Genomic DNA, 26,491 nt, shown 5'->3' on the forward strand with positions numbered 1-26,491 from the left:
GGACAAAATGTTACCTTCTATTTTGGTATGAACTCCTTAAGTTTCTTTTCTAGTAAATTAAAAAGACTCTTGTCATAGCTATTCCAGGCTGACATCCTTAATAATTAAATGATAGTCTATTTTTAAAGCTGATGGGGCAACTTACATTTGTCTTATAGTCCTATTTCTAAATCAGAAAAAAGGTTCATTTCTGAAAATCATGAGCTTTAATTAACTTTGCAAGAAAAGGTATTTTGGGTCTTCATTTATCTCCTGGTCTCTGAACTCTGTGACACCTGAAAAGTAATTGACTTTTATTAGAATGAGTTGGAGTTGCTAGACGAATGGCTTCTGCAGCTTTTCTGTCTTCGCATAGATCAGCTATAAATGAAAGTGATCTAGCTTCATAGGTTGAATTGGAAGAACCATTGGCCTGTACTCTGTCATCAAGAAATGTTAAATTTTTTTTAGTGCTCTCTTTTCTAGAGCTATTGAAAATTAAGGCTAAAGTTGGACTCTGAATTTATTGATGGAGTGAAGGTAGTCTCGAATTTGTTGTGAACCATTGGTAGGAGTCATAAAGGTGGCAATAAGTCATCTTACATTTTGCCTTCTAAAGATTTTTATTAATCTTGCTTTAGGACAACAGTTTTCAAACTAGGGGTTGTGACGTCCCTCTCAAGTAGGATTAAGACTGCTATGGAAATTTGACCTTGCACTAGGATTAGTCTCTTTTGCAAAAAAGATGGGGGCTACCACTTTACAAAGGCATAGTGTGCACGTGGATCCAGACTGAAATTTCCTGGAGGCTCTTACCTATGACAAAGATTCTATCTATTGCCTTGAATGTTTGAATATTTGTGCCTAGAGTAACCTTTTATCAAAAGCAGATGGAATGCATAACTTCTGTGGTACCTTATAGAACTGTTGAAAATTATTTTTGTTGTGCAAGTACTTAGAGTCCTTAACATTGTAGTACTACAGTGCTTAGTATTTGTGTATTCCTTGAATATGCATACTGTTCCTGTTGGAATAAGTTGTTTGTTCTCAAGCAATAAGTATTTATATTTTAGGTTGATTTTTTTTTTTTGCTTGTTTTTTTTTGACAAATAACATTCTTTGTTTTTTTGACATCTTTTCTCTTAGGGTCATACAATATTTTTATAAGATAAAGGCTCATAGTAATACTTTTGGGAATTAAGTAAATATAATTATACCCATTTCATAGATAAGATGAAGTGAGGCTCCACGAAGTTGAAAGATTTGCCCCAGGTCAGGCAGAGACAATGAAAGCAACCTCAGGTGTTTTGTAATCCTACCTTCCCATACTCTGTGGTAGTTTACTTTTACTTTTCTAAACAGTGGTTTTTAATTACAGTTTTAAGTTAAATAAATCTTCTGCTTCTTCAGTTATATCTGTTTGTTGAGGTCTTTGTCAGTTCCTCTATCTCTGTTTCAGAAATCTGTTTCATTCCTTGTTTTGCTTCCTTTGACAACTCTCTGAAAGCAGTTTTTAATTGTGGGTCCATCTGAGAGAGAAACAATTTCACCATTTTGTTTACAGTGTTGCTGGGTTTTTAAAAATTTTTTTGAGTGGTATCGTTAGCTCATTTGGTGCATCTTTTCCCATATTTAGTGCTAATAAGTGTTATTTATCTGGCAGTGTGGAAGCTACCTCTGTAACATGATAGGTAGATTTTTGAGAGGAGAAAGATGAGCGTGATGCTATTTCTGTCTTTACCACCAGTAAGGGATAATCATAAAAACATCATTTGCCAGTGACTAAGAGAGATATGGCTAATGGCACATTATTACTGATCTTTTATTTGATCAGATGAACTGCTCTTACCACAGTGTTTTGAAGTAAATGAAAAGACAAAAGCCTGGAAAGGCAAACCTATTGTGTTGCCTATTCATTTTCCCCCTGCCACCAGCAGGGGTCATTAGAACATTTTTCTGAATACTGTTTCTGCTTTTTAAATGTAAATATCTGATCTTTGTTTTTAAAATTACACAGGAGAGACAGAAGATTTGACTACAGCAGAAGAAAAAAAAGCATCTTGTTAGTAGATGGTTTTACTGTTTCTTTCTCATTGTTAATGCTGCTTCATTTTGGTTCCTTTGGGTAATGAAGTCAGTTGCATAAAAATACCACCACTTTTATTTTTAAACTTGTATTTATTATGTATGAATTGAGTGCAGCTGAAAAATGACAGATTGACAGCTCTAGAGACTAAAGTCCTTTGATTATTTTGGGCAGAGTAGAATAGGGATCAGTGCTTGATGATTCCCCATGAATAACTCAGCTCATCTTTAGAGAAGCAGAAGAGATTTTAGTCTCCATGGTTAATCAGGTTTTTAATCTACAGAGATGGCATCAATGGAGGGGCAGTCCACTCAGTAACAGGACTGAGACCACCATTTCATTATATAGCAATTACTGAACCACAGTCAGATATGATGACCTAACCTAGGTTCAGAGGAATAACTCAACTGTAATAGAGATTCTAATTGCTCATTCTAATTAGGATCAGAGATGCGTAAGCTTTCATGAACCTCAGCTCACTTCATCAGATGCTACGTAATGGGATGCTGTTGGATGTCATATGCTAGTATCTGATGAAGTGAGCTGTGGCACCTCTACCGTATCTTCAAACTAACAAACATCGGGTGCATCTACATGTGCACTTAACTGTGCAGTAGTTTTTTAATTTGCTGAATTTCAAGATTAATTTGCAAGAGTGTAAAGCATCACAGTCTACATCTGCAATGCTGTTATGTGGCAACAAACTAAATTTGGCTGTGGTAACATAGAATAATAGAAAATTAGGGTTAAAAGGGACTTTAGGAGGTCATCTATTTACCACCCCCCCCCTCAAAGCAGGACCATTCCCAACTAGATCATCCCAGCCAAGGCTTTGTCTAGCTGGGTCTTAAAACCTCCAAGGATGGAGAATCCACAACCTCTCTGGGTAACCTTTTCTATTGTTTGACTACCCTCCTAGTGAGAGAGTTCTTCCTAATATCTTAAACTTAGCCTAAACTTTCCTTGCTGTAACTTGAGACCACTGCTCCTTGTTCTGTCATCTGCCACCACTGAGAATAGTTTAGCTCCATCCTCTTTCAAACCACTCTTCAGGCAGTTGAAGGCTGCTGTTAAATCCCCTCTCAGTCTTCTCTTCTCCAGACTAAATAAGCCCAGTTCCCTCAGCTTCTCCACAGAAGTCATGTGCCCCAGCCACTTCACCATTACTGTTGTCCTCCGCTAGACTGTCTTCAATTTGTCAACCTCCTTTTTGTAGTGGGGAAACTAAAACTGAATACAGCCAGATGTGGCCTTACCAGCACTGAATTAGAGAGAAATAATCACTTCCCTTGATCTGCTGACAGCATTCCTACCAATGCAGCCCAATATACTGTTAGATTTCTTGGCATCAAGGGCACATTAGTGGCTCACATTCAACTTACTGTCCACTGTAACCTCCAGGTCCTTTTCTGCAGAGCTGGTACCTACCCAGTCAGCCCGGCCTGTACTGTGGCATGGGATTGTTCTGTCCTAGGTACAGGACTTTGCACTTGTCCTCCAACCTCATGAGATTTCTTTTGGTCCAGTCCTCCAATTTGTTGAGGTCTCTGAATCCTAGCCTACCCTCCAGCATATCTAATGCTCCCCCCGTAGATTCATAAATGTTAGGGTCAGAAGGAACCTCAGTAGGTCATCTAGTCTGACCCCCTGCCCTGGGCAGGAAAGAGCACTGCACTTTGGTCAGACAATCCCAGCTAGGTGTTTGTCCAGTCTTCTCTTGAAGACCCCCAAGGTAGGGGAGAGCATCACCCCTCTTGGAAGCCCATTCCAGATTCTGGCAACCCTTACTGTGAAGAAGTTCTTCCTAATGTCCAACCTAAATCTGCTCTCCGTCAGTTTGTGGCCCTAGTAAATAGAGCATCTCCTATTCTCTGCTGCCCTCCGCTTATGAATTTATAGGCAGCTATAAGATCACCTCTCAGCATTCTCTTGTAAATCCTGAAGAAATCTAGGTCCCTCAGTCTCTCCATGTAGGGCCTTGTCTGTAGGCCACTGACCATACAAGTAGCTTTCCTCTGAACCCTCTCCAGATTCTCCACATCCCTATCGAAGTGTGGCACCCAAAACTGGATGCAGTACTCCAACTGTGGCCTGACCAGTGCCATGTAGAGGGGAAGCATCACCTCCCTGGACCCATTTGTCATGCATCTGCTAATCTCCCCCCAGTTTAATGTCATCTGCAGACTTGCTGAGGGTGCACTCTATGCTATCTTCCAGGTTATTGTTGAAGATATTGAATAAAACCAGCCCCAGGATCCCTTCATCCAGCTCCTATTTCCTTAGCTTGCCTGCGAGAATGTTGTGGGAGACCGTATCAAAAGCCTTGCTAAAATCCAAGGTATACCACATCACCTGTCTCCCTGCATCCACAGAGCCCGTCATCTCATAGAAGAAAGTCTGTTTGGTCAGGCATGACTTGCCCTTGGTGAATCCATGGTGATTGTTTCTAATAACCTTCTCCTTCAAGTACTTAGAAGTGGAATCCTTGAAGATCTGCTCCATGATTTTTCCAAGGACTGAGGCTGACTGGTCTTTAGTTCCCTGGATCCTCTTTTTCCCCATTGTTAAATATGGATACTGTTTGCCCTTTTTCAATCATCTGGGACCTTTCTCGATCCCCATGAGTTTTCAAAAATGATGGCCAGTGGCTCTGCAGTCACATCAGCCAATTCCCTTAGCACCCTCAGGTGCATCCCACCTGGCTCCATGGACTTGAATATATCCAGCTTTTCTACGTAGTCCCTAACCTGTTTTTTCACCACTGTTGGCTGCTTGCCTCATCCCCAAACTGTGCTGCCAGTTGCAGTAGTCTGGGTGCTGACCTCGCCTGTGAAGACTGAGGTGAAAAAAGCATTAAATACATCAGCCTTTTCTGCATCCTCTGTCACTAGGTTTCTCCATTCAGTAAGGGACCCACACTTTCCCTGATCTTCCTCTTCTTACTGACATACTTGTAGAAACCCTTTTTGCTACCCTTCACTTCCCTTGCTAGCTTCAACTCCAATTACGCTTTGGCCTTCCTGACTTCATCCCTGCATGCCTGAGCAATACTTGTATACTCCTCCCTAGTTGTTTGTCCAAGTTTCGACTTCTTACAAGCTTCATTTTTGTGATTTAATTTACTGAAGAGGTCCTTGGAAAGCCAACATAGTATTGTCCAGGACAGTTCTATGTTACTGTAGTGAAAATAACTGCACCTAAATGCACGTGTAAACACTGACCCAGGCAGAGGGGGGCCAGACACCTACCTGCTGCCCAACCCTATGGCTCCTCACACTGAGGTAAAATACTCTTGTGTCACAACCAGCACCTTCACCACCCAAAGCCACCTTCTGGAGCCCAGGGATGACCCCCAGTTCCCCTACCAGCTCTGTCCCAGCTCAGAGAGCATCTGCACGTGCACCCTGGACTGCAGCAATTTGAACATCTACATATGCCATTAAGGTGCAAACCATGCCGGAGTTTATCATGCCACATTAATGGCACATGTAGAAGTACCCACTGTGAACTACGTGTAATCACAAAAAGTAAGGTTTTTAAAAGATTTTTTTTAAGAATAACAGTATTATTTGTTGCATAGAGAAATGCCAGATGAACAATTTTACGATGCCATGGACGAGATTTTCTGTTAGAAAGTACTGGGACTAAGATATTTTCAACCAAATTGCTGGTTTCCACTGTTCTTTGTATGGAAAGCTGCATTGTATTTGATAGTATATTGGTCACCTGCTACGAAATATTAAGTTGCCAGCCTCCACTGAGAGAGACCACAGTCCTACTCACTGAACTGACTTACTGAAACAGTGGCAGGGGTTTATAAAGACTATTTTGCTTCTATAACTGTGTATTGGATCAAATTCACTGCAGCTTTATGCCTGCTTGATGCCAGTATCACAGGGAAAGAGGTGAGAAGAGCCAGCTTAAACAGTTTCTTTAGCGATTCCCTAAGTGCACAGGAGTACTGCATACGTTACAATGGCTTCGATGGCTACAGGATAGCAGGTGTATTGAAGCAGATGAGCCTGCATTGTTACTGTATCTTAGTAATGTGTGCTCCTGCTGTTGTCACTGTAGAGTGTAGTTTAAATGTGCATCTACTTTGAAGTAGCACTGAAGTCTGAAATGGCCACAGGCTGGCCCTAGATTGGGGAAGAGATATACAAAGATGGGGGAAAGCCAGTGTTGTCACATGCTTCCCCTCAACTCTGCTGGGCACAATTGGCTCAGCTAAGACGAATTTCTTAAATTTAGTAAGTAGTTACCCAGCTGTCTCAGGTACTGTAACAAACCATGAAAATCAGTCGGCTAAAAGAATTATACCACTCATTTAGAGTTGAAGGGGTTGGTTCCTAATCCTGCTTCCAATGCAGCATTTTAAATTATAGTCAGAAGCTATATTCTACATATATTTGGAAGGACCAAGAAATTGGCCATCCTTTCTCACCTCAGGGTTCCCATGAGGGGAAGCACTTTGGTCTTTGGAAATAAATATTTGGCTGTGGCTTGAGTAGCAGCTCTTTCCTTGAGCAAAGCTATATAACAAGTCTCTCTGAGTACTTGTAACACAAGAAATAATATTGGCAGAGACATAGGTATTGCTCATACAAGCACAGATTGTAAACTCATAGTAATTTCTCTGATGTTTAAGCACTTTGAAGGATAGAAGTAGAAATAAAAAGTGTAAAAAAAAAATAACACTGGCTCTTCACTTACTGTGCTAGAGAGAATGTTACAATACTGTTGTTGCATATTAAAAATACAGAACGCCCAAATCTGATATACATAGTTGTCCTTTTGTTCCTCTTCTATTTCTGTAAAAAAATACAATATTCTGCTTTAGACCAAACCTTTCAAGAGCTTCAAGGTTACCACTATAATTTAGTTTAATGTTAGGCATCCAGTCAGTATTCATCTGTCAAAAGAATCCAACTTTATGGGGCTGTTATCATGCAGTAGCAGGCATGTATGTGTCTATTCAAGAGGAGAGGAAAAAGCATACTATAAAGTGATTGAGTTTAGACTAGTTTGGTGAATGTACAGATGGCTAGATCTACATAAACACAAATACGTATTTTCATTTAATAAATTATGCATATTTTTGAAAGGCCTGATTTGTTCTCACTCCTGTAAGAGACTGAGGAAACAAATTTCAAGATGTTCTTTCTGAATGTTTTTTTTGTTAAGGTTTTATTTTGCATCTCTCTGATCATGTTTAGTGTCTAGAGAAGTATTTCTTCTTTCACTCTTTGCTAGCAATCCAACTTTATGCTTGTCAACAAGCAATGACGCTTGCCTATTTTATAATTGTTTATTACCTTTTTTAGTCACTAGCTAGCAACTAATGCAAAAGGCAGGAAATAAGGACTACAGCTTATGTTCTTGGCTGTGCTGCCAATTGCCCAGGACTTTGGACAAGTCACTCGATTGCACACTGTCTCTCATATTATACCCCCAAGATATATGCTTGAGCCTTAATTAATTATGTTAATGCTTTGTTTTAAATTAGGATTTTTATCCAGAAATCCCAAAGTATAGGATTATTAATATTTAAGGTATTTTTTAACAGTCCTTTTCAACGTTGGGAAAACTGCTAACCAAATAAATGTTTAGGAGAATAGTTCCATATGTTTATCTTCATTTTTACAAAGAGTTAAATAGTTTTGAAAGCAAATAGCATGGGTTTTTTATATTTTATTTTGCAGGAGAAGCTGTGAATGCTGGAGATGCATTGTGTGAAATTGAAACGGACAAAGCAGTGGTTACTATGGAGTCAAATGATGATGGGGTATTGGCCAAAATAATGGTAAGATTAACTTCTCTTCGGCAGGTTAAGGTCATTTGTCAAAGGATGAGGTCATTTCTGATAATAGCTCAAAAATTATTTTCATATAGATTTCAGTTTATATTTCCTTTTCCTCCCCTTCAATTTTCATAAAAAAAATACACTTCAAGGGTGGAGGCCTTTGATTTAAGCAGTGGAAAGAGTGGGCTGGGAACAGTTTTGTGCATCTAAACATGGTCTAGGACTATGGGGCCCTGGTTTGATTGGACTCTGAGTGCTGTCCAGTTGTAAGGAATGAAATTATTTTATTCATTTTGACTTACAAGTTTTATAAAACGGTGATCATATTCTGGTTTTGCACTTTAAAGCTGCTTACAGACGTGAATCCCCCCTCAACCCCCCCACAAACAAAGAACAAACCCAACAAAACACAAAAACAAAACAAAAAACAGCAATTTACTTTCAACTTGGTGTGCCCCTGTGCCAAGCTCAGCTTGTGCCCAGAAGATGCATCAGGTCAATTTGACCTGGCTTACCCAATGTCTATATAGATTGGGCACTTCAGTGGGGCTTTTTGGATCTTTTATCTAATTGCTGATTGAATCCACCGCTGAAGCGCACGATCTATGTAGATGTTGGGCGAGCCAGGTCAAATGCCTTTCTTAGTAAAGTACTGGATTTTTTGTTCTTTTTTGTTTTTTTCCTCATCTGTCAGTGGGGTCTAAACTCAACTCATTTCTCACAGACTTTTAGAAGACTGTTTCTCATTATATTTTGTGTATGTGTATATATGAATTTGCTGGTAGAATGGCATTGCATGTCTATCACAGCACAGCTGGGCACTGTGAATGTATCAATTTTATCACAGGCCAACTGGGCTGTTTGATTCAGTTTTGGATCAAGGAGGCAAAGTTGGGAGTGAAGTAAAGGCAAATTTATTATAGCTTACATACACACAACAGTTAACAGAAAGATAAATGCGATAAGCACTATGAGGGTATTAGCCACTGGGCTGTTCAAAGCAACAGATAGACAGACATGGGTTGGCAACTTATCAATAGTCCCTCAATGCCAGGTATGTGCCAAGTGATTTCAGCGAAGTCAGGTGCCCCTGATCAATGCTGTCAGAGGGATTACGGGGGAAGGTCCCTTGATCAGGATCCGATCCTCACTCACACCGGGAGTCTGGGGTCCGGGCATGGAACAGAAATGACCATTCTGTTCCCTCCTTCCTGTTGGTTACCTGATGCATGTGCTTTTTATAATTAGTCTTATGCTAATCTGTTGGCTTTAGAGCCGCTCACAATCTTTCTCTGTAGCTGTTACCATATGGGATTGAAAGGTGTTAAAAATTATCACAAAAGGTTACTACCTAGACTTGGGTTTATCCAATAAGCAAGTTACAATGCAGCACCTTTAGGTTTGAAATTGACATTGCTCCGCCTAAGCCTCAACCCCTTTTAAGTTTCATTTGAATATACTTTCTTGGGATGTGGTTTTCTGGAATGTGTTGGGTGTGCCAGGCAGTTGGATCCAGTTTTTTATCATCAAAGTTGAACCCTGAGCAGAAACCGTTAGGTCAGCTAATCTCATATCTACAGCTTTGCCTACGGGGCCCAGTCAGTTCCATGAACAGTTAATGTTATTGTTTTGGTTAAACTTATGATAGACAAGTTACATTTGTGGTTTATAGACTTACAAGCTTTATATTAACTAATATTACCTGTTAGGCAAAATACTAAATACCTTTAAGAAGCTCATATTTATTGCTTATTAATCCCTCTGGTTCTGGCCATCACACACATCTCTTTTCCTCCCCATGCTTTCCTACTTCTATAGTACTTAGTTCTGTATAGGTACCGAACCCAGAAGTTAAGTCTCTGTAGCACAATGATTCTCAACAAAGGTGCTGTGAGAGCCAGAGAGAGGGTGATGCAGAGTGCCACTTGATATTAGCACTGTTAAGTCTGCAACTACTATGTGTTTACAAGGTAAACCCAGGGATTTCAGATAGGAATCTATAGGGTCAGAACATTCTGATAGGCTGTGGTCTTATAAGTTCTTTGCAACAGAAGAATTGTTCTATTATTTTTCTGTTGTCAAAAACAGTAACAACTAAGAACTGGGATGAGGGTACCTTCAGTCTGAAACGGTTGAAAAGTACTATTACCATCTGGTTCTTAAGAGAGTCTCATTGATGATTTACTATGTGGACAACAATGAATATAGACAACATATTAATTTAATTAAAACATTTAATTCAAAGCTTCTAGTGATCATTTTAGTCTTTTATGAAAAATCAGTGAAAGCTGTCATAGGCAAGTTTAAAACAAAACTTCTGACAAATTTTGGAAACAATCTTTCACAAAAGTATTGTCCAAATATATTCAGTTCCTCTTAGCCATCTCAAGAAATGTAAACCGGCAGTCATCTGTATTCTTGTTGGAAATCTATTTTTTTAAAGAGTTGCAAGTTAATTTCTTCCTTTGTTAGCTTTCTGGAAGATGAATCATATTTGACCATACCCATTTAAAGAAATAGGTGGTTTGCAGAGAGTTCAGGGTACTGTCTGGATTAGGGTTTGACAACTCATTGAATTGCTATTTTCAGAGATTTAGTTTAGCTGCAGAATAATTGGTTTTCTGTTTAATGTAGCATCACTGTTCCGTGGATTTGAATTCTCTTCCTTTTGACGCTTCTGAAGTTTAATACATGTAGGTATATAGGGGATAATGAGAGTTAAGGTGTCGGGGCTGGAGGGAAATAGTTCAATAACCTTTCATAATTGCTTTTTGTGGAAAGCTTCAGGAGTCATGGTGAAATTGAGTCCTGTATTTGTGACATGACATGGGAAAATCTCCCAATGGGAACCTCTTAGCTCCTTTGTGAGATAAATAACTATAAAGCTTTAGTTTTTGGAACTTTGTTCTGACTTCCTTGTTTTGAAATAAACATGACTGACTTTGTAGCCGTGGAATGCTTCACCCTCACTGTAGTTGAGGTTTTATAAGTATCTGGGACTATTAATATAGGCCAGACTCTGCTCTGGTTCTGCAAACATTGTCTTTCCTCCCTCAAGGCTTGATCCCAATGCCCAGTGAGATCAATAGCAAATTTTATATAGATCCATTAACTTCATGGACCTTCGTTTCCCAGTTTTTCACTCTGATTATATTAAAGACATCCCTCTTTCCATAATGAATATTTTGTATTTGTTATAGTACAGACTTCAAGAGAATTTGGTTTGGTAGTGGCCACTACTGAAACACAAGATATAGCACAATTGCATTAGAGAAGCTTGGCCACTTAGACATTTCTTAAAGCCATTCAGGTACATGGAGGTAGGGATTTACAGTCACCTGCTCTGTAGTAAGTTCCTATGTATATGATATAATTTTGCATTAGTCTAGCCCTCAGTCCAGAAGAGGATGACGTGACTGTGTGTGATGTATCATCTTCACAGATCACCTGTACATGAACCAGCCTACTACTACTTGGGTGAAGTCACACTTTCTCTATACTGTGCTTGAGGCAGAGCAGGGATCCTGTCATCTGTGATCTCTGCCCCTCTGGGTGGCACCTAGCATGGAGGAAGGAAGAATCAAATGTAAGGGAATAAAAGCTAGACTTAGCACATTGAAAGAAAGGACCAGGAGTAGAAACTCGGAGCTGGCAGGGAGGTAGGGTGGGGAGCCATGGAGCAAAGACTGAATGAGTGTGGATCAAGACTGTGAAATAAGGGAAGAAAATGAAAGTTGAGAGAGATTGGATGAGATGCAGCAAGGGAGATTAAGGTTGGCTGGCCGGGCAAGAATACTCCTAGCAAAGAACTTGGGTCTGAGTTGAAGGGGTCTGGGAGTAGCTGGACAAGGAGACTGGAAGTCTGGGAGAAACTTGGGGTCAAGGAAGTTTAAGATTAAGACTTACTGGGAAAGAAAATTGGACTGGAATCAGAAACCTGAGGAGTGGAAATAAATACTGGTGAGGAAACTGGAAACAAGATTGAAGAGCCGGTGGTCAAATAAACTTAACTGGGAAAAGGATGGGTTAAAGAGGATATAGCAGGAGTCAAACCTGGTTGCAGTAGGTGTCTTTCTGTGGCTGCTCTTGGCATGTTTGAGAGCATCTATAAGGGATGCTGTTGAAATGCATTTTCTGGTTTAGGGGTATTGGTTGTAGCTGTGTTGGTCTAAGGATGTAGGCAGACAAGGATTTTTGGGTAAATCTAATATCTTCTATTATACCAACTGAAATAGTTGGTGAAATTCTTCTTTGCAAGTTTTTGGGTACAAACACCCTTCTTCAGGCAGAGGGAGCTTTTAGAATATGCACACAGAAACAAGAGACAGGTGTGCTCAGGGCCATCTTTGCTGAGGGACGCTACTGCAGCAGTGTATACCTGGCCCTAGATCTCTGAGTCTTTGCTCTCAGCTTGAAACCCATTGGCCAAGGGTCTCATCTCTGTTAATGTTGGTAGATGATGAAAGCCTAAAAGTTTTGTTATTCTGTTAAGTTAACTGTACAAGTGTGATCTAAAGATTCCAGCCTCCCTGCTATTAGCCATGATGGTATGTGCAAAAAAATTAACAGGATATTATGAAAGTTGCAAAGTGAACTATTACATTAATTTGTCACCCTTGTATACATATGTTGTGATAATAAAGTCTTTAATGGTATGATACACATTTTTTTCTGTAGAACCCCACACTTATCACTGGACAATGAATTACTGAGCAGCTAATTCAGTATTTTTTAATCTCATTTTTCAGCGTGTGGCTGTATTTACTGCACATTATTTAAATGGTGTTTAGAACATGGAGTTATTAATATCCTGGGTTTTTTATGGTCACTGTGGTGTCTGTGTTCTTCCCAGACATCAATTAACTTATTTTTACAACACTTTTATGAGACAGAGCAGCTTGGTATTCATTTTACAAATGAGGAGCTGAGGTACACAGTTTGAGGTCAAAAGCATCTCTTCATTTTGTGCGCTCAGTTTGAGATCTCTCAACCCTAGTTTTTCAGTGTTTGGCATTAAACAACATTTTATATTTCTAAAGCACATCTCCTGCTGACTTCATTTGTAGCTGTGAGCTCTCAGCACTTCTGCAGATCAAACCCCTTGGTGTGAGGAGTTCATAATTAGAGACCACCTCTGAAATGGCCGATTTAACTGCATATGTAGGAACTGTTTCGCACAGAAAGGGATGGCTTGCTTTCTGTCTCCGTCTCTCCCTGCAGTCCCCTGCATCATTCTCTACACATGTTTCAGTGTATGCAAAAATGAGACAGGGAATTTTACAGACAAGTATTTTCCAATACACAACCCTAATTCATCTCCAGAGCATGATGGAAAACTATTATGGGTTCATGTCTTCAGAGACTGTATCATAATATGTATGCATAAGGAGAGGGAATTTTTGGTTTATGTCCAGGTTTCTAAGTTGTCTTTGTCCAAAGAAAGTAAGGGGTTTATTATAATATTTTGACCTGTAGTTCTGACCTTCATTTTAGGAGATTACTCACTGACAGAACTTGTGGACTCAGTTCTGTTTGTTGTGAGTTTTAGGGTAGCCAGATTTTTGTTTATTGCTTGCTTTTTTTTCTGGATTATTTAAGTTCTTCAAAACCCTCACAGTTATCATCCTGATGGTAGAAAGAATCTTTGTCTTTTTCTCTTAGTTTTTAAACAAAATGATTAATTAGAAGAATTTAAACTTGAAATGTTAATAATTTCAGATCTTGAATGGGGAAAATAAATTCTTATGTGTAACAAAAAGGGTTTTGACTTCATTCACTGTACACGTAATGTAACTTGCGTACAACTAGCAGCCTTTCTCATAGCAATCATGGAGAAGTAGGGCTGGACATTTTTAAATGGATACACAGCAAATAAGGTGTGTGAGTGTGGCCCATGCTGGGGCTGTGTTCAACCATGGATCATGGAGTACTTTGCTATCTCTGCCCCTGCTCAGCCACATAACAGCAGCTCTAGGGCTGAGGCTGCCACCCCTGCAATCACTGCTACATAGCCAGGTGGGAGCCAGAGGCAAAAAATGCTCTGTACTCCAGCCAGAGCGTGGGAAGTAGGCAGCAGTGGGGGCCGAATGAGGTGGGGCAGGATGTGGGGGCAAGTGATGTGGGAGACAGCAGATGCTAGGGAGTGCAGGCACTGTGGGGAGAGGCAGGTGAAGCGGGGGTCAAGTGGCAGGGGGGCAGGTGAGGGGAGTACCAGAGCAGCAGGTAGCAGGAGGGGCAAGTAGTAGTTGGGGGGGGGGAACAGGGGGGTATGACAGGCAGCAAGGTGCCTGGGGTCAGGCTACTTGACCCCCTTGCTACCTGCTCCCCTAGTGCTGCTTGCCCCACTGTAGTGGTGGGATGAACAATTTTAAGATGACCCTCCAAAATCAGATTATATATGTGGAAAATTATTTATTAAACCAGTTGTGGAGGAAGGTGTTGTTTTAAACTCACGGTCATCTTGGCTTCAGGTAAATAGCATGCTATTATGTATACGTAAAGCATAGAGTCTAAAGTTAAGTAGAAAGCATGGTAGATTTTCACCTTATATACTCCCTAAAGTATGTAGTTACAGAGAGTCCCCTTGTAGAAGTGGGGAAGAGAAAGAGAGCCGTCCACCCTATTAGGATACTGGATGACCTAGGCAAACACTGTCATACTATGGGTTACATGCCACAGTTCAAATTAAAGTGCCATATGAACGAGCTGCAAAAATAGTCTACATTTTACAGTAGCATTTTGTGGCTGGATTACCATTATTACTTCTTATTACTCATTATCAAATGATAAATTGTTTGAACATGTGCCATGTTACAATGTATTAATACTTTAATTGCACTCCATTAACACTTTAATTGCGCTCCAAATAACATTTCAGCTAGGGGCCTAAGAGCAAAGATGCAACCAAGACTAATGGTATGATATGAGAAGTAAAAATCAGGCTTAATATAGGCCATCTCTTTTAGAGAATGAATAATACTCAGATATGGAAATACTTTGACAGGAGAGCAGAGCTGATGCCCCATTGCTTTGGACAAATTGAGCATCAGACTGCACACAAACTGTTGGCTGTATAGAATATCTTTTTTAGGAAGAAGTGACTGGATGGTGTAACCGTTATTTCTCTTTCAAAATTCTGTGATTATCTTAGTCATCTTTCTGGAGACGGGAAGGATTTGTTTTTGCTAGTTATCAGTTTTTATTTGTGGTTGTGGTGGGTTTTTGTTTGTTTACTGCATGATAACTGCATACTTATTTTTCTTACTAGCTAAGGAATGTCAGACTTTTGCTATCTGCAGATTGTTTATATAAAAATCCATAAAACAAATGCTGTAGGTTTTTCTTAGGTTTTCCTAACAATAAACAAGTGGAGAAAAATGGCTGAACAAACAGTAATAGGCAGAAGCTATCTACAAAACTGCATGTGTCAAAAAACCCCTGAATACCTGTGTCAGCATCTCTTTTATAAGAAGGCTGTATTTAAAGAACCAGTATAAATTATCCTAGCATTGCATATTTAATTAAATTCCTATTAAAGCAACATTATTGTATGTCTCCCTTATCTATATTCATGTCACAGCATGAATCTTCAGCTTCTTTGTGTAGTCAGCTGATCCCTTCATGGTCACAGATAGGTGAACACATTTCAAAGATGACAGGATATGTGGAAGAAAAATGGTTTGAAGCCTAGATCTAAGTATTTGTATTCAGTACTTTTTTTTTTTCCTTTTCTTCCACACGCCAGCTTTTTCCTGGCACTATTATCTTATTCAGGATTTCATGAAGTTTAATGGAATTGGATCTAAAATTTATTAGGAAAATGAAAGAATTGTATTGCAGTTCAATTGAGATTTTAAACTTTTGGGTTTTAAACATCAGTAAGGTTTGATGAGAGTGGCTGCATCCACATGTGGTGTGGACGTTTGTTTTCCTGGGACAATTAACAGTGGCACACCGTGTGCCGCTGCTAGTTGTCTGTAGGGAATGCCCGTGCCATGTGAGCTCTGGTGTGCAGCAAATAACCCCAGAAGGGGTAGGGGAGCATGGGACCAGCACTGGGTTGGCCTCAGCAGCCTTACTTGGCGTCCTCCCAGGGCTGGCTCTGGTTTTGAGAAGCACGTGCTGCCTGTGCATGTGCTGTCCTGCTTTTTTTCTCCACACATTTTTTGACCCCTGGATATCCAGAGTTCAAAAAACCCTCCATGCTGTGCTCCCTTGCAGCACAGAGAACAACTGAACGTACACTATGTGGCACTGCAGCTGGGTCTGCGTTTGGATGCAGCCAATGAGTCTTGTCTTTGGAGAACACAAGTTCAATTTATAGCACTTATGCACACTCCTCTTATCTATCTTAAATTAATCTTAATAATCGCCTTCCCACACAATGATTGCCTTGGAGTTTTTCAAAAGCTGGCAAGGCAGAGCTTTGGTTGGGATGATTTACTTGGGGATAGTTTTAGTTTGAGCAGGGGGTTGGACTAGATGACCTCCTGAGGTCCCTTCCAATCCTAACTTTCTATAATTCTACCCCTGAGATTGAAAGCACTTCATGTTGTTGCCTGGATGGCCTGGTGATATGAAGTATCAATGCAGGTAGTCTTAGTCTTTCCTATTGGAACCTTTTAAGAATGATAATTATAAATGGAATGAGAATTCAGGTGTAAGGATAATTTGCTGCCTTATCTATGGTTTCTTATCAGTTCGGTACTACAATACCAGTGTGCTTCCTTTGGACCTGCCAGGATTTAAAACACTTATGTATCAGTGAGTAGTAAATATAACTAATAAGAAGTTTTGCAAACTCTTAACATGGCAGCAGTCATTCATTTATTTTTGTGGTTTAGTGAAGTGTAACACTGGACAGAAAAAGACTTCCTTCCAAACCCAGTGTACAGTATAGGCTTTTAGCATGTGGTTTGTTCTTTCTTTCTTGTAAACTGCAGAGACCTCAGATGTTATTAAAAAAATGTGTAAACCTATTCCCAAAATTACACCACACTTACTCCTTGGTTTTAAATAACATCTGGAAAATGCCATTTGACTATTGGATAAAAATAAGTTCAGAATTAATCAATTAGCTTAAAAATCAGTTTATAACACAATTTGGTAGGCTTCCGTTCCTCAAGAAATGAAATGTGCAAATGTTTAAAGTGTAGACAATTTAGAGGCATGGAAAAGGGAAAATATTTATGCATCTACTGAATAAGATGCACAGGACTGTTGAATAAGGACTGTAATGTAAGATATGTGTGACATAAGGACTGCCATTTACTGGGTCAGACCAGGTCCATCTAGCCCAGCATTGTACCTTGCAGTGGCAGAGAGTGGATTCTGAGGTAGAGGGGGAATAGGGCATGTCCAGAATTTTTCACTCCCTGCTAGAATTTCTAAGTGGCCTATAACAGTAGTCTCGGGCACAGCCCATTACAGCTTTCATAATTCAGAGGTTTAGGAAATTCTGATTCAGATGCTGTCCTGCTGCTTACCCAGTCAAACCAAAAGTCCTAAAGGTATAGCTGACCAAGAAGACTGGGAATTTCTTCGCATAATGAAAAAATATATTTCTGGCAGCCTGTTAAGCTTGAAAGTCTCATTAGAGAGAAATTTGCTGAAAACACTGGACTAAGAGTGGTCTTGCTGCTTCTCCTTAGGCAAGGAATATAACTTTTTGTCTATATTTACTTCTCCTTTAAAAAGGGGAATAATTGTGTTCATTCATCATCATAAAATGTTTCAGAGTTATTGATGAGAACATACTAAGTATTAATTACATTTAAAACCTTAAATATTTTGTGGGAGATTTTAAGATGATGAGAGAGAGGTTGTGGGTGATCATGCGTCACATCCATGAGTCTGTCAGATCTTAACTACATTCACTTGTATACTGAAATTGGGTCAGTGAAATTCCCTCAAAAGCTTGTGGTGTCAGAAGCTAACATATTCATGACTTTTCTACCATGACCTAATCAGAAATGGTGGTAAATTCTGTGTGGTTACATAAATATTTCTTAGGGCACTGGAATCCACTATTCAGATGTCTCTGGCATTAACCCTGTTTTGTCTGTATAAATGTCTTCCTGAATCAATAGCATTTTTCTCTCAGTTGCTTAGTAATGTATGTTGAATGATTAACACAGTCAATAGGTCAAAACCAGCTATTTATCTGGTTGCTTACTGCCTCAGAAAGGTAAAAACAATCAATAGATCAATTCCAGCAGCTTTGGCAGCACATAGTTTCTTGAATTTAAAAAATGCTTTTGCTTGTTGGAATTTTGCTCTCCCTTAGGGGAATGTTTGGAGGTTGTAAGACTAATATACAGTACTTTCAAATTATTTAAAATGGGTATTGCTTTCTAATTTTCATTTAGGAGCCTAAACTTGATTGGCAAGTGCTATTTAAGGGTTAGAACAGGTGAGTTATAACTTTTGGGAGTATCTGCCCAGCTCTGACACTCTTATTTGGTACTCTTCCAAAAATTCTGTTCTGGGTTTCAGAGGATACTGTTCTTCTCTCAAAAAAGCAGATTTCTGTTTTTCATCCCTCTTCCCCCCTTCCTCCCCCAGCCAATACTGTTCTGTTTTCATCTCAGAGAAGACCGTATTTACATCACTGAGAAGTTGTTTAAACTTTCATTTTAAAATAGACTGTGCTTAACTGTTTTGTACTTGAAGTTTTGACTCTGTTTGATATAAAATATATCTTGCATAATAACCATTGGCAGTTTATAAATGACTACTAGGGGTGCACTAATAGAAAATTTTTGGACTGATATCAATGGCTGATTTTTAACAAGCCAGATCAGCAGATGCTGATCTGATTGTCAATATGTAGCCCAGCAGCTTGGAGAGCAGTGTCCGGCTGGTAAGTCCATTGTTGGGGAAGGGGCAGATTGAGGCTGGGTGGGGGCAGATCTAGGCTTCCGTGGTGAGGGCGTGGGGCAGGGGCAGGTGCTGCACAGCCAGGACAGAGCAGGGCATGGGATGGAGCCATGGCTTGTGGGGGTCGCAGTTTCCGCTACTATGCATACCCTGAGAGGGCATAGGGAGCGTGTGCCCCTGGATCTGTGTACAGGGTGAGGGTGGGCTGCTGCAGTGGGTTGGAGGCAGAGATGGTGCTCAGCTCTTCCCAGCGGAAGAGGCAGAGCTGGGCTGTGCTTGGGGCGGGTGGTGGCAGCCCTGAGAAGGGGGGCTATAGTGAATTTTGGGGTGGCTGTAGCCCCCACCCCTCCAGCGCCACCACTGCCCACCCCAAGCACAGCCCAAGCCCTTTGCCGGGACGAGCCTCACACTACCCCCAGCCCGCAGCAACAGCTCGCCCTCACCCCATGTGCAGATATGTGGGCATTTGCCTCCATGCCTCCTGTGGTGCATGTAGCGGCAGGAGCCGCATCCCCTGCATGAGCTGTGGCTCCATACCATGCCCTGACTGTGCAGTGCCTGCCTCTGCCCCAGGCCCCCCACTCCCTCCCTCTCTCTCACAGGAGCCTCAATCTGCTTCTCCCACACTCCTTTCCCCCGCTCTGCCCCTTCCTCCACAACAGATTTACCAGCTGGGCACTGCTCTTGGCTCTGTGCTTCTGGTCGCCTGTGCTGTGCTGGAGCTCTGTGCATGCATGGGGCATTTATCAGCAACATTATTGGCCACATCAGCCAAAAAAGCTGATTGCTGATAATGTCAATTTTCCTTGTATTGGTGCTGATACGACATGAAACCGATGTCTAATGACAACTATTTAATTAATATAGATTTTCTTTATAGCTTTCTCACTAAGGGCCCAGCATTAAATGCTCATTGAAACTGAGTCTCTTCCATGGCTATAATGGGCACTGTATCTTTTATGATGCTCTTATGTGATTAAAATGGAATATTTATGATAAATGATGGTTTATAAAACCCAGCATTCTTCAGAATTGTTAATAATGTTGGTTTTGCATCATAGCTGAAAGGGATATTGTTGCATAGTTCATGCTGCAAATTATGTAGCTTTTTAAAAAACTGTTTTGCCAGACCTAGACCCTGGTGATACTAGAAATAGGTAATTTCATTTTTAATTTTAAAACAAGCAAGTTTTTTATGTCAGTGTTCTCTATTAGTGCACTGTGCTGGGGCTTAAGCCAAACCCCTGTTATTAAGGGAGAAACTAAAGTTGAAACTGAGACACAGGTGAATAGGGGAGGTAGGACACACACCAGGAAGAGATAAGAGGCTGATGACCACCATCAGACATTGCCCTCAGAGCACTAGAAGAAAGGAGGAGAAGAAACTGTTGTGGCGGAATTACCTCAAGTGAGAAGGGCGCCACAAATGGGAATGTGAGAAAACTACCCTGGTCTGGTGAGACGTGGGGGAAATGCTTACTTTCAAGATGTTGCGGCTGGAGATTGGCTGGCAAGACCTCAGGGAGGTGGGAGGCACAATCTCTGATAGCTCCATTCCCTGGGACAGACAACAGATGTTTGAAGTGGTGGAGAATGGCTGTGATCAGGGAGGGAGTAGTGAAAAAGCTCCACACGAGGACCTAGGGTTCAACAGCCAACAATCCTGATCTCCAGGAGTGGGGGAGAGAAGTGAGGAACTCGACCCCAGGGACCCGGCTTGGCCAGAGTGACGGTGAGCTTCGTGACCAGCAGTGGAGCAGCTGGGAGTCTGCAATGTATCCGAGCGGTGATTTAGCTGCTTCTCACTAATCAGGCAATTAGCATGATTATACCCTTTTGTTCTATGTTAAATAAACTGGCACTTGTGAAATATTCCACTGGGTGGTCTAGCGTCTCTGACCTCTCCCCTCAGGGATTAACATCAAATCATTTTTCATCTCCGTAGTCATGGCAGGCGAGTCTTGAAGAAGGAGGGGGCGGACAGCTGATGTTCTCCCACATGCATAAATCAAGTATTATAATATACTCCTATTATAGGGAATAAAAATGGGAAATTGGCCAGTTTGGGTATGTTGTCCAAGGTGCCTGGGGAAAAAAGGTGAAAAGTAAATTTGATATTTTCACTTTTTTTAAGTTTTTGTCATTATCAGGCCTTATATGTAACAAATGATGAAGTTTTTTAAGTTTGAATTCTGTTCTAGTTCAACAGTATGCCTTCTGAGAGAGTTACTGTTTCTTTCATTTCAACTTACTGTACTTATTAAGTAGTTTGACCCAAAGTCTGGAGGAATCTAAGGGTTCTCTTAGATTTTATGTAACAGTTTAAATCCTTATATATAGGTGACATCCAATATTCCTATAAATTTTATAAGCATGAGTAGTTATATCATTAACTCTATTGAGTTGCCTGAATGTTTCCTGTAAAGTTAAATGTGACTGTTTTTATATAAGGACTTAATGTGTCTAATACCGACTTGTCAATTATACTTTGTATACATGTAATGTGTCAATAATGAGCCTATTTCAAGCTTAGCAGCATTTAATTGCAACTTAAGCAATAGCATTTCTTGTGAAATATTTATTATCCTCATGAAAATGTAGTAGCAGTGGAGTTTAAATATTTTTTCATATGTCTTTGCTATGTTATGCACACTGAAGTGATTGAACGACGCATAGAAAGTTGTGCTGGGAAGGGACTGACTGATTTGGAGACCTTTTATCAAAAGACCAAGTATAGTGCAAGTAGTGCAGACTCCACCCTCAACACTGTTATGCCTGTATGATGAGAAACCATAACTAATTATGAAGACTAGTGGTGTACTGATAAAGATTTCCTTGGCTGATACCTATAGCCAATGATTAATGTACCATATTGGCCAATGCCTATCTGATAACTGATATTTAGTAAAGGGCAAGGCATTTTAAACTACTGACATAAACCGTTTTTGTTGTTTTGCAGTTAATGTGCACATGCACACACGCATGCACACACGTGCCTCCTGCCTGCTCCAGCCCTTGATGAGGAAGGCAGCGATCACCTTATTCCCATGCACGTCACCCTTCCCTGCAGCCCTGCTCCCTGCGCAGTTTGTGCTGCCATCCCTGGCAGGCGGGAAGGTAACCTCACGTGGACAGCAGTGCTGGGTGTGTTTGAAGCCCCAGAGCACACCACTGCCTCAGTGCTGGCAGACTTATGCAGCTGAGTGCTGCCACTTTTGCACAGGTGCCTGATGGTTGACGCCTTACCCAGCCTGTGCATATCCCAACATCTCCATGGCAGCCCTGGTGCTCAGATCCCTGCAGCATGCATGCCATTGCCATGACTGTGACAGTAGCAGCAGGACCTGGTAACGGTTCTTTTTTTGCTAAGCGCAGAGCACTGAGTCTGCTCCCCAGCACTTCCCGCCATACTGCTGGTCTCCAGGACCTGTAGTCTGCCATGGACTCGGGCTAGCAGTAGGGCGTGGGTACCAAACTGTGCTCACCAGGGTGCTCTGGGTACACAGCTGTAATTATTGGTTACAATGACCAAAAAAAGCTGATAGTTGATGACAATTTTTCCTTTTATTAGTGCTGATCCAGTAGCCAATATATTGATGCAACCCTAATGAAGATTGTCATCGGACTAGTTCATAATTAGATTCTTATTAATACCACTCCTAGATACTTTAAAGCCAGCTCAGGTATGTCTCTGTAAACTCTAGTCCTACTTTTGACTTCAGAGTAGACCTAAACTAAGCATAACTAGTTAGTAAAGTAATCTGGACTGAAGAGCCCAGGGATTCAAGTGTGGGGAAAAAAAAAAGTTACTGTACCTTCACCTTAAAGAAGTTCTATTTGGAACTTGCATCTGTAGCAAGTCAGTGGGAAAAAAAGGGTTTAGGGGAGGACTGCAGACCTAACCAATTGAATAACTACCTCAAAAAGGGTATAATTAATAAGCATGGAGCCTTCAAGGAATGGAAAAGGCTCACTGATCATCAGAGAAATCTAGATTTTAAAGGGCAAAAAGTTGAGGAATGAAGTGAAAATTGCCAAAAGCCAAGTTAGAATTTGCAAAGTAAATTAAAATAAACTAGAAGATTCTTTAGCCATATGGATACAAAGAGAACAAAGAATAAATGGGGGCACGAGGCAGTAAGAATAGAGTTGAGGTTAATGATGATAAACATTTGGCCCAAAACCTAAATAAATGCTTTGTCTTGGCTTTTACTGAGTAGAACGACAGTGTTGGACATGGGGATTAAGTCAGAGTGGTTAATGTAAATGAGGGTGTGGGAATGGATATTACTACATCCTGATAAGAACGCAATTCTAAGAGCCTGACCCATGCAGGTCCAAATGACCTGGTAACTTTTACTCCAGAATTCTGAAATAACTGACTTGGAAAATTACAAGTCCAATAGCAAACCACTCATATTGGGGATAAAGCTGTTTTGAGGAATAGCAAATCTGTAATAAGGGTAAAGGGATGAATGAGCTTGAGTGATCCAGGCTACTGCAGACCTGTCATTTTAGATCTCAATTGTATGCAAGGCTTTAGAACAAATTTGAAAACTAGTAATAATTAAAAATGTCTAATTAAATGGAAAATAAAATACGATACAGCATGGTGGATTGTGCCAGACTAAAGCTGTAGACAGCCATTGTAACTGCATACAGAAAATGAGCATGCAATTATTTAAGGTCTGTAAGGCTAAAAAATGGCAAAAAAAAACTGTAGCAAAATAAGCTAATTCAAGTACAGTAGTTGTGAAGATGCAATGCAGTGGATTTCACTGCACAGTAGTTGCTTGAATAAGTACAGGAAGTCCCAGATACATTTGTACATGGCTGCATTGAAGTTAGGGATTCCCAGGTCTTTGCTCCTTTTACTGCCTAAGATAGCAAGATTAAGAGCTAGTACCAGTATGATGATGCCTGCTGCACTCATGCCTTTGTGGTACAGTGTAGACATGCCTGAAGAAAGAAAAATATTTTCTTATATTCAAGGTGAGATCCTTAAGAAATAATAGTTATCTTAGTCACTTATTTATACCTCTATAAGCTAAGTGAACACCCATTGCAGGAGTGGGAGTAATGAGAAAGGTTTTGGGTTTTTTTGGCATAAGATGCAATTAAGCTGCAAATGAAATACAAGTGTGATTGCCCAATGAGGCTTATGTCAGATAAGAAATTTTCAACAACGTGTAATTTCAGTTGAAGATACTCTGCATTTTAAGCATTTGTTGTTTTTAAAATAGCCATTAACTTTTATATAACCATTTTTCTTCTTTTAATTTGCACTGTTTTACAGTGTTTTTCTGACTGTTCCAGTTCATAGCATTTTTAACAAGTGAGCAAAGAGTTTTTTTTAAGACTTCAACTAGGAAAACATCCCTTTTGTTAATTTGCCAAGCCACTCTTCTGTGGTGAACATTAAAATTAATGTTGGACCTATTTTCGAACTTGTTCTCTTTGTCTTTTTTTTGTCATGTATCTTTTAATAATTGCTCCGTAATACTTTTACTGTCCTCAACAGTCTTCAACTCAGAATATTTCTAAAATTTTCTTTATTTCTGACTCGTACATGGCATCTGCAAGGAAACCTGATCAGCAGCTGGCTTGTTTTCTGCTACAATGCAAGTTCTAGCTTTCATGATGATGCTGTAATGTTTTACCACTATATGATGTTTTATTTGCTTTGGAAAGAGAGCATAGACTAGGGGTGGGAAAAATATGGGCTGTGGGCTGGATGCAGACCGCTTGGCTATTCTGTCTGGCCCCTGGGCCCGTAAAATTTTAGAAAATTAATATTTATCTGTCCTTGGTTCCTGTCAAAATTGACAGGAGCCAAGGGCAGTAGAACCCAGGGGAAGCCCCGGTGGGCTCCTGCAACAGCAGGGACTGCCCCGCCCTGCCCCCCAGCCGGAAGCCCCAGCAGGGACTTCTGACCTGGGACCATGTGGCTGCACTGGCAGCAGAAACTCAGGTAAGGGGGGGTGGGAAGGGCAGGGGAGGACCCCAGGAAGGCAAGGAGCTGGTGTGGAGCGCAGGAAAAAGCAGCCCCTCCCCTGCCCTGTGGCTGGCGCTCCCTGCTGCAGCTGCTTGCAGGGCTGTCCTGAGCAGGCACAGATAGTCCCATGCAGGCTGTGAGTGGCTGCAGCACTGGGCTCTGGCCACGGGGCGGGGGAGAGGTTGCTTTTCCTGCACTTAGCACCAGTTTGTAACCCACCCCTGCTGCCAGCCTAGGACCTGCACAGGCTCCAGGCTCACCCACTGGGCTGTGCCACGACGGCAGCAGCTGCTTGGCATGCAGGAAAGCTTGCTGTGCTGGGCCTTGTTTGCTGCTGCTGCCTGCCCAGAGCTCATGTGCTGGGCAGCACAGAGGCAGCGGTGGTGGTGTGGGGCCCCAGCTGGCAGCGGGGGCGGCTTACAAGCTGGTGCTTAGCATGGGGAAAAGTGGCTCCACCCCTGCCCCATGGCCAGTGCCCTATGCTGCAGCTGCTCCCAGCCCACGTGTGGCTACCTGTACCTGCTCCGTACAGCCCCGCGTGGGCTGCAGGTGGCTACAGCAGGGAGCATGGGGCAGGGTAGGGGCTATTTTTCCCCGCACTCAGCACTAGCTCCTTCCCTGCTGGCAAGCAGGGGGTTGGGGCTACATGCTGCCCCCCACCTGTACTGCAGGGCTGGGTGGGCGTTGGGAGTGAGCAGGTGCAGGAGTCAGTAGGAGCACAGGGCCTGCACCAGTGTCCCAGGGCCAGCGCCGGCAGGGCCCAGAGCAGGGCGGCAGGAGTACAGCCTGTGTCCTGCTCTGGGCCCCTCTAGTGCTGGCCCTGAGACATTGGTCCCAAGACAGTGACCAGGGGGCGGGGCGCCTGTCAAGGGGCAGGGCTACCCCTGTGGCCCTGGACAGCTTGCCAAAACCGGGTAAGTGGCTCTCTGCCAAAAATAATTGCCCGCCCCTGGCATAGACTGTAGTTTTCAGAGAGACATAAGAAATTTAGTCTTGGAGAGAGATTCAGACATGGATGACAGAATACTGTTGGGGTATGTTGAGCATGTAAGAGCTACTAGTACTTTTCCAAAGACTATCTACCACACATTCAGATGAACAAAACTAACCAAACTGCGTAATAACACTTAAGGATGACTATGGCTGATGTTGCTTAGTGAGCACCTGTTCTCTTTTAGGGGGTACAGGCAAACAGAACATTTGAATCTTTCCAAGATTAGGTCATCAATTAGGAATTGGTTCACAAATGTCTCTGGACAGAAGTGTCCCATGTGTACACTGTTAAGGGTTCTAAGTAGAGTCCTCACCTTTCAGGGATTGCATTGCTGCCAAAATGTCACGGGAGTGGTAGAGTACCCAGACTATCATGCATTCCAGGGGTCAGTGCCCAGAGTTTTCCTTAGGATTCCCTCAGAGGGGTAGGGGGTTGGAGTGGAAGTGGTTGCCAGATGCTGGGGAGTTCTGTGCCCCCCTGCTCATGGTTCCTAGGGGTGTGGGTGTTCTGCAGAGGGTGAGGAAAACTTAATGGTTGATGAGCTAATTTACTTCTCATTGAGCATAGACACTTCCATTCTATAATAGGCAAATTTATTGATACACTGTGATAACAGAAAAGAAATAATACAAACAATTATATATACTATCAACCCTAGGACTGTCATTAGAGTCAGGATGGAGTACTGCGTCCAGTTTTGGGCTCCACAATTCAAAAAGGATGTAGAGAAGCTTGAGAGAGTCCAGAGGAGAGCCA

General features: G+C 41.5%; 1 protein-coding gene across 1 annotated transcript in view; it reads left to right on the forward strand.

The window, feature by feature from the left end:
• PDHX (pyruvate dehydrogenase complex component X) overlaps positions 1–26,491 on the forward strand; it is a 104,976-nt gene that overhangs the window by 15,026 nt on the left and 63,459 nt on the right. Inside the window, exon 3 of the mRNA XM_090032930.1 lies at positions 7,768–7,868. Within this exon, the coding sequence (XP_089889056.1) occupies positions 7,768–7,868 (101 nt within the window). The remainder of the gene's footprint in view (positions 1–7,767; positions 7,869–26,491) is intronic.

The sequence above is a fragment of the Crocodylus siamensis genome, chromosome 2 (genome assembly GCF_052110815.1).
Source record: "Crocodylus siamensis isolate JL-2025a chromosome 2, ASM5211081v1, whole genome shotgun sequence".
Lineage (NCBI taxonomy): Eukaryota > Metazoa > Chordata > Crocodylia > Crocodylidae > Crocodylus > Crocodylus siamensis.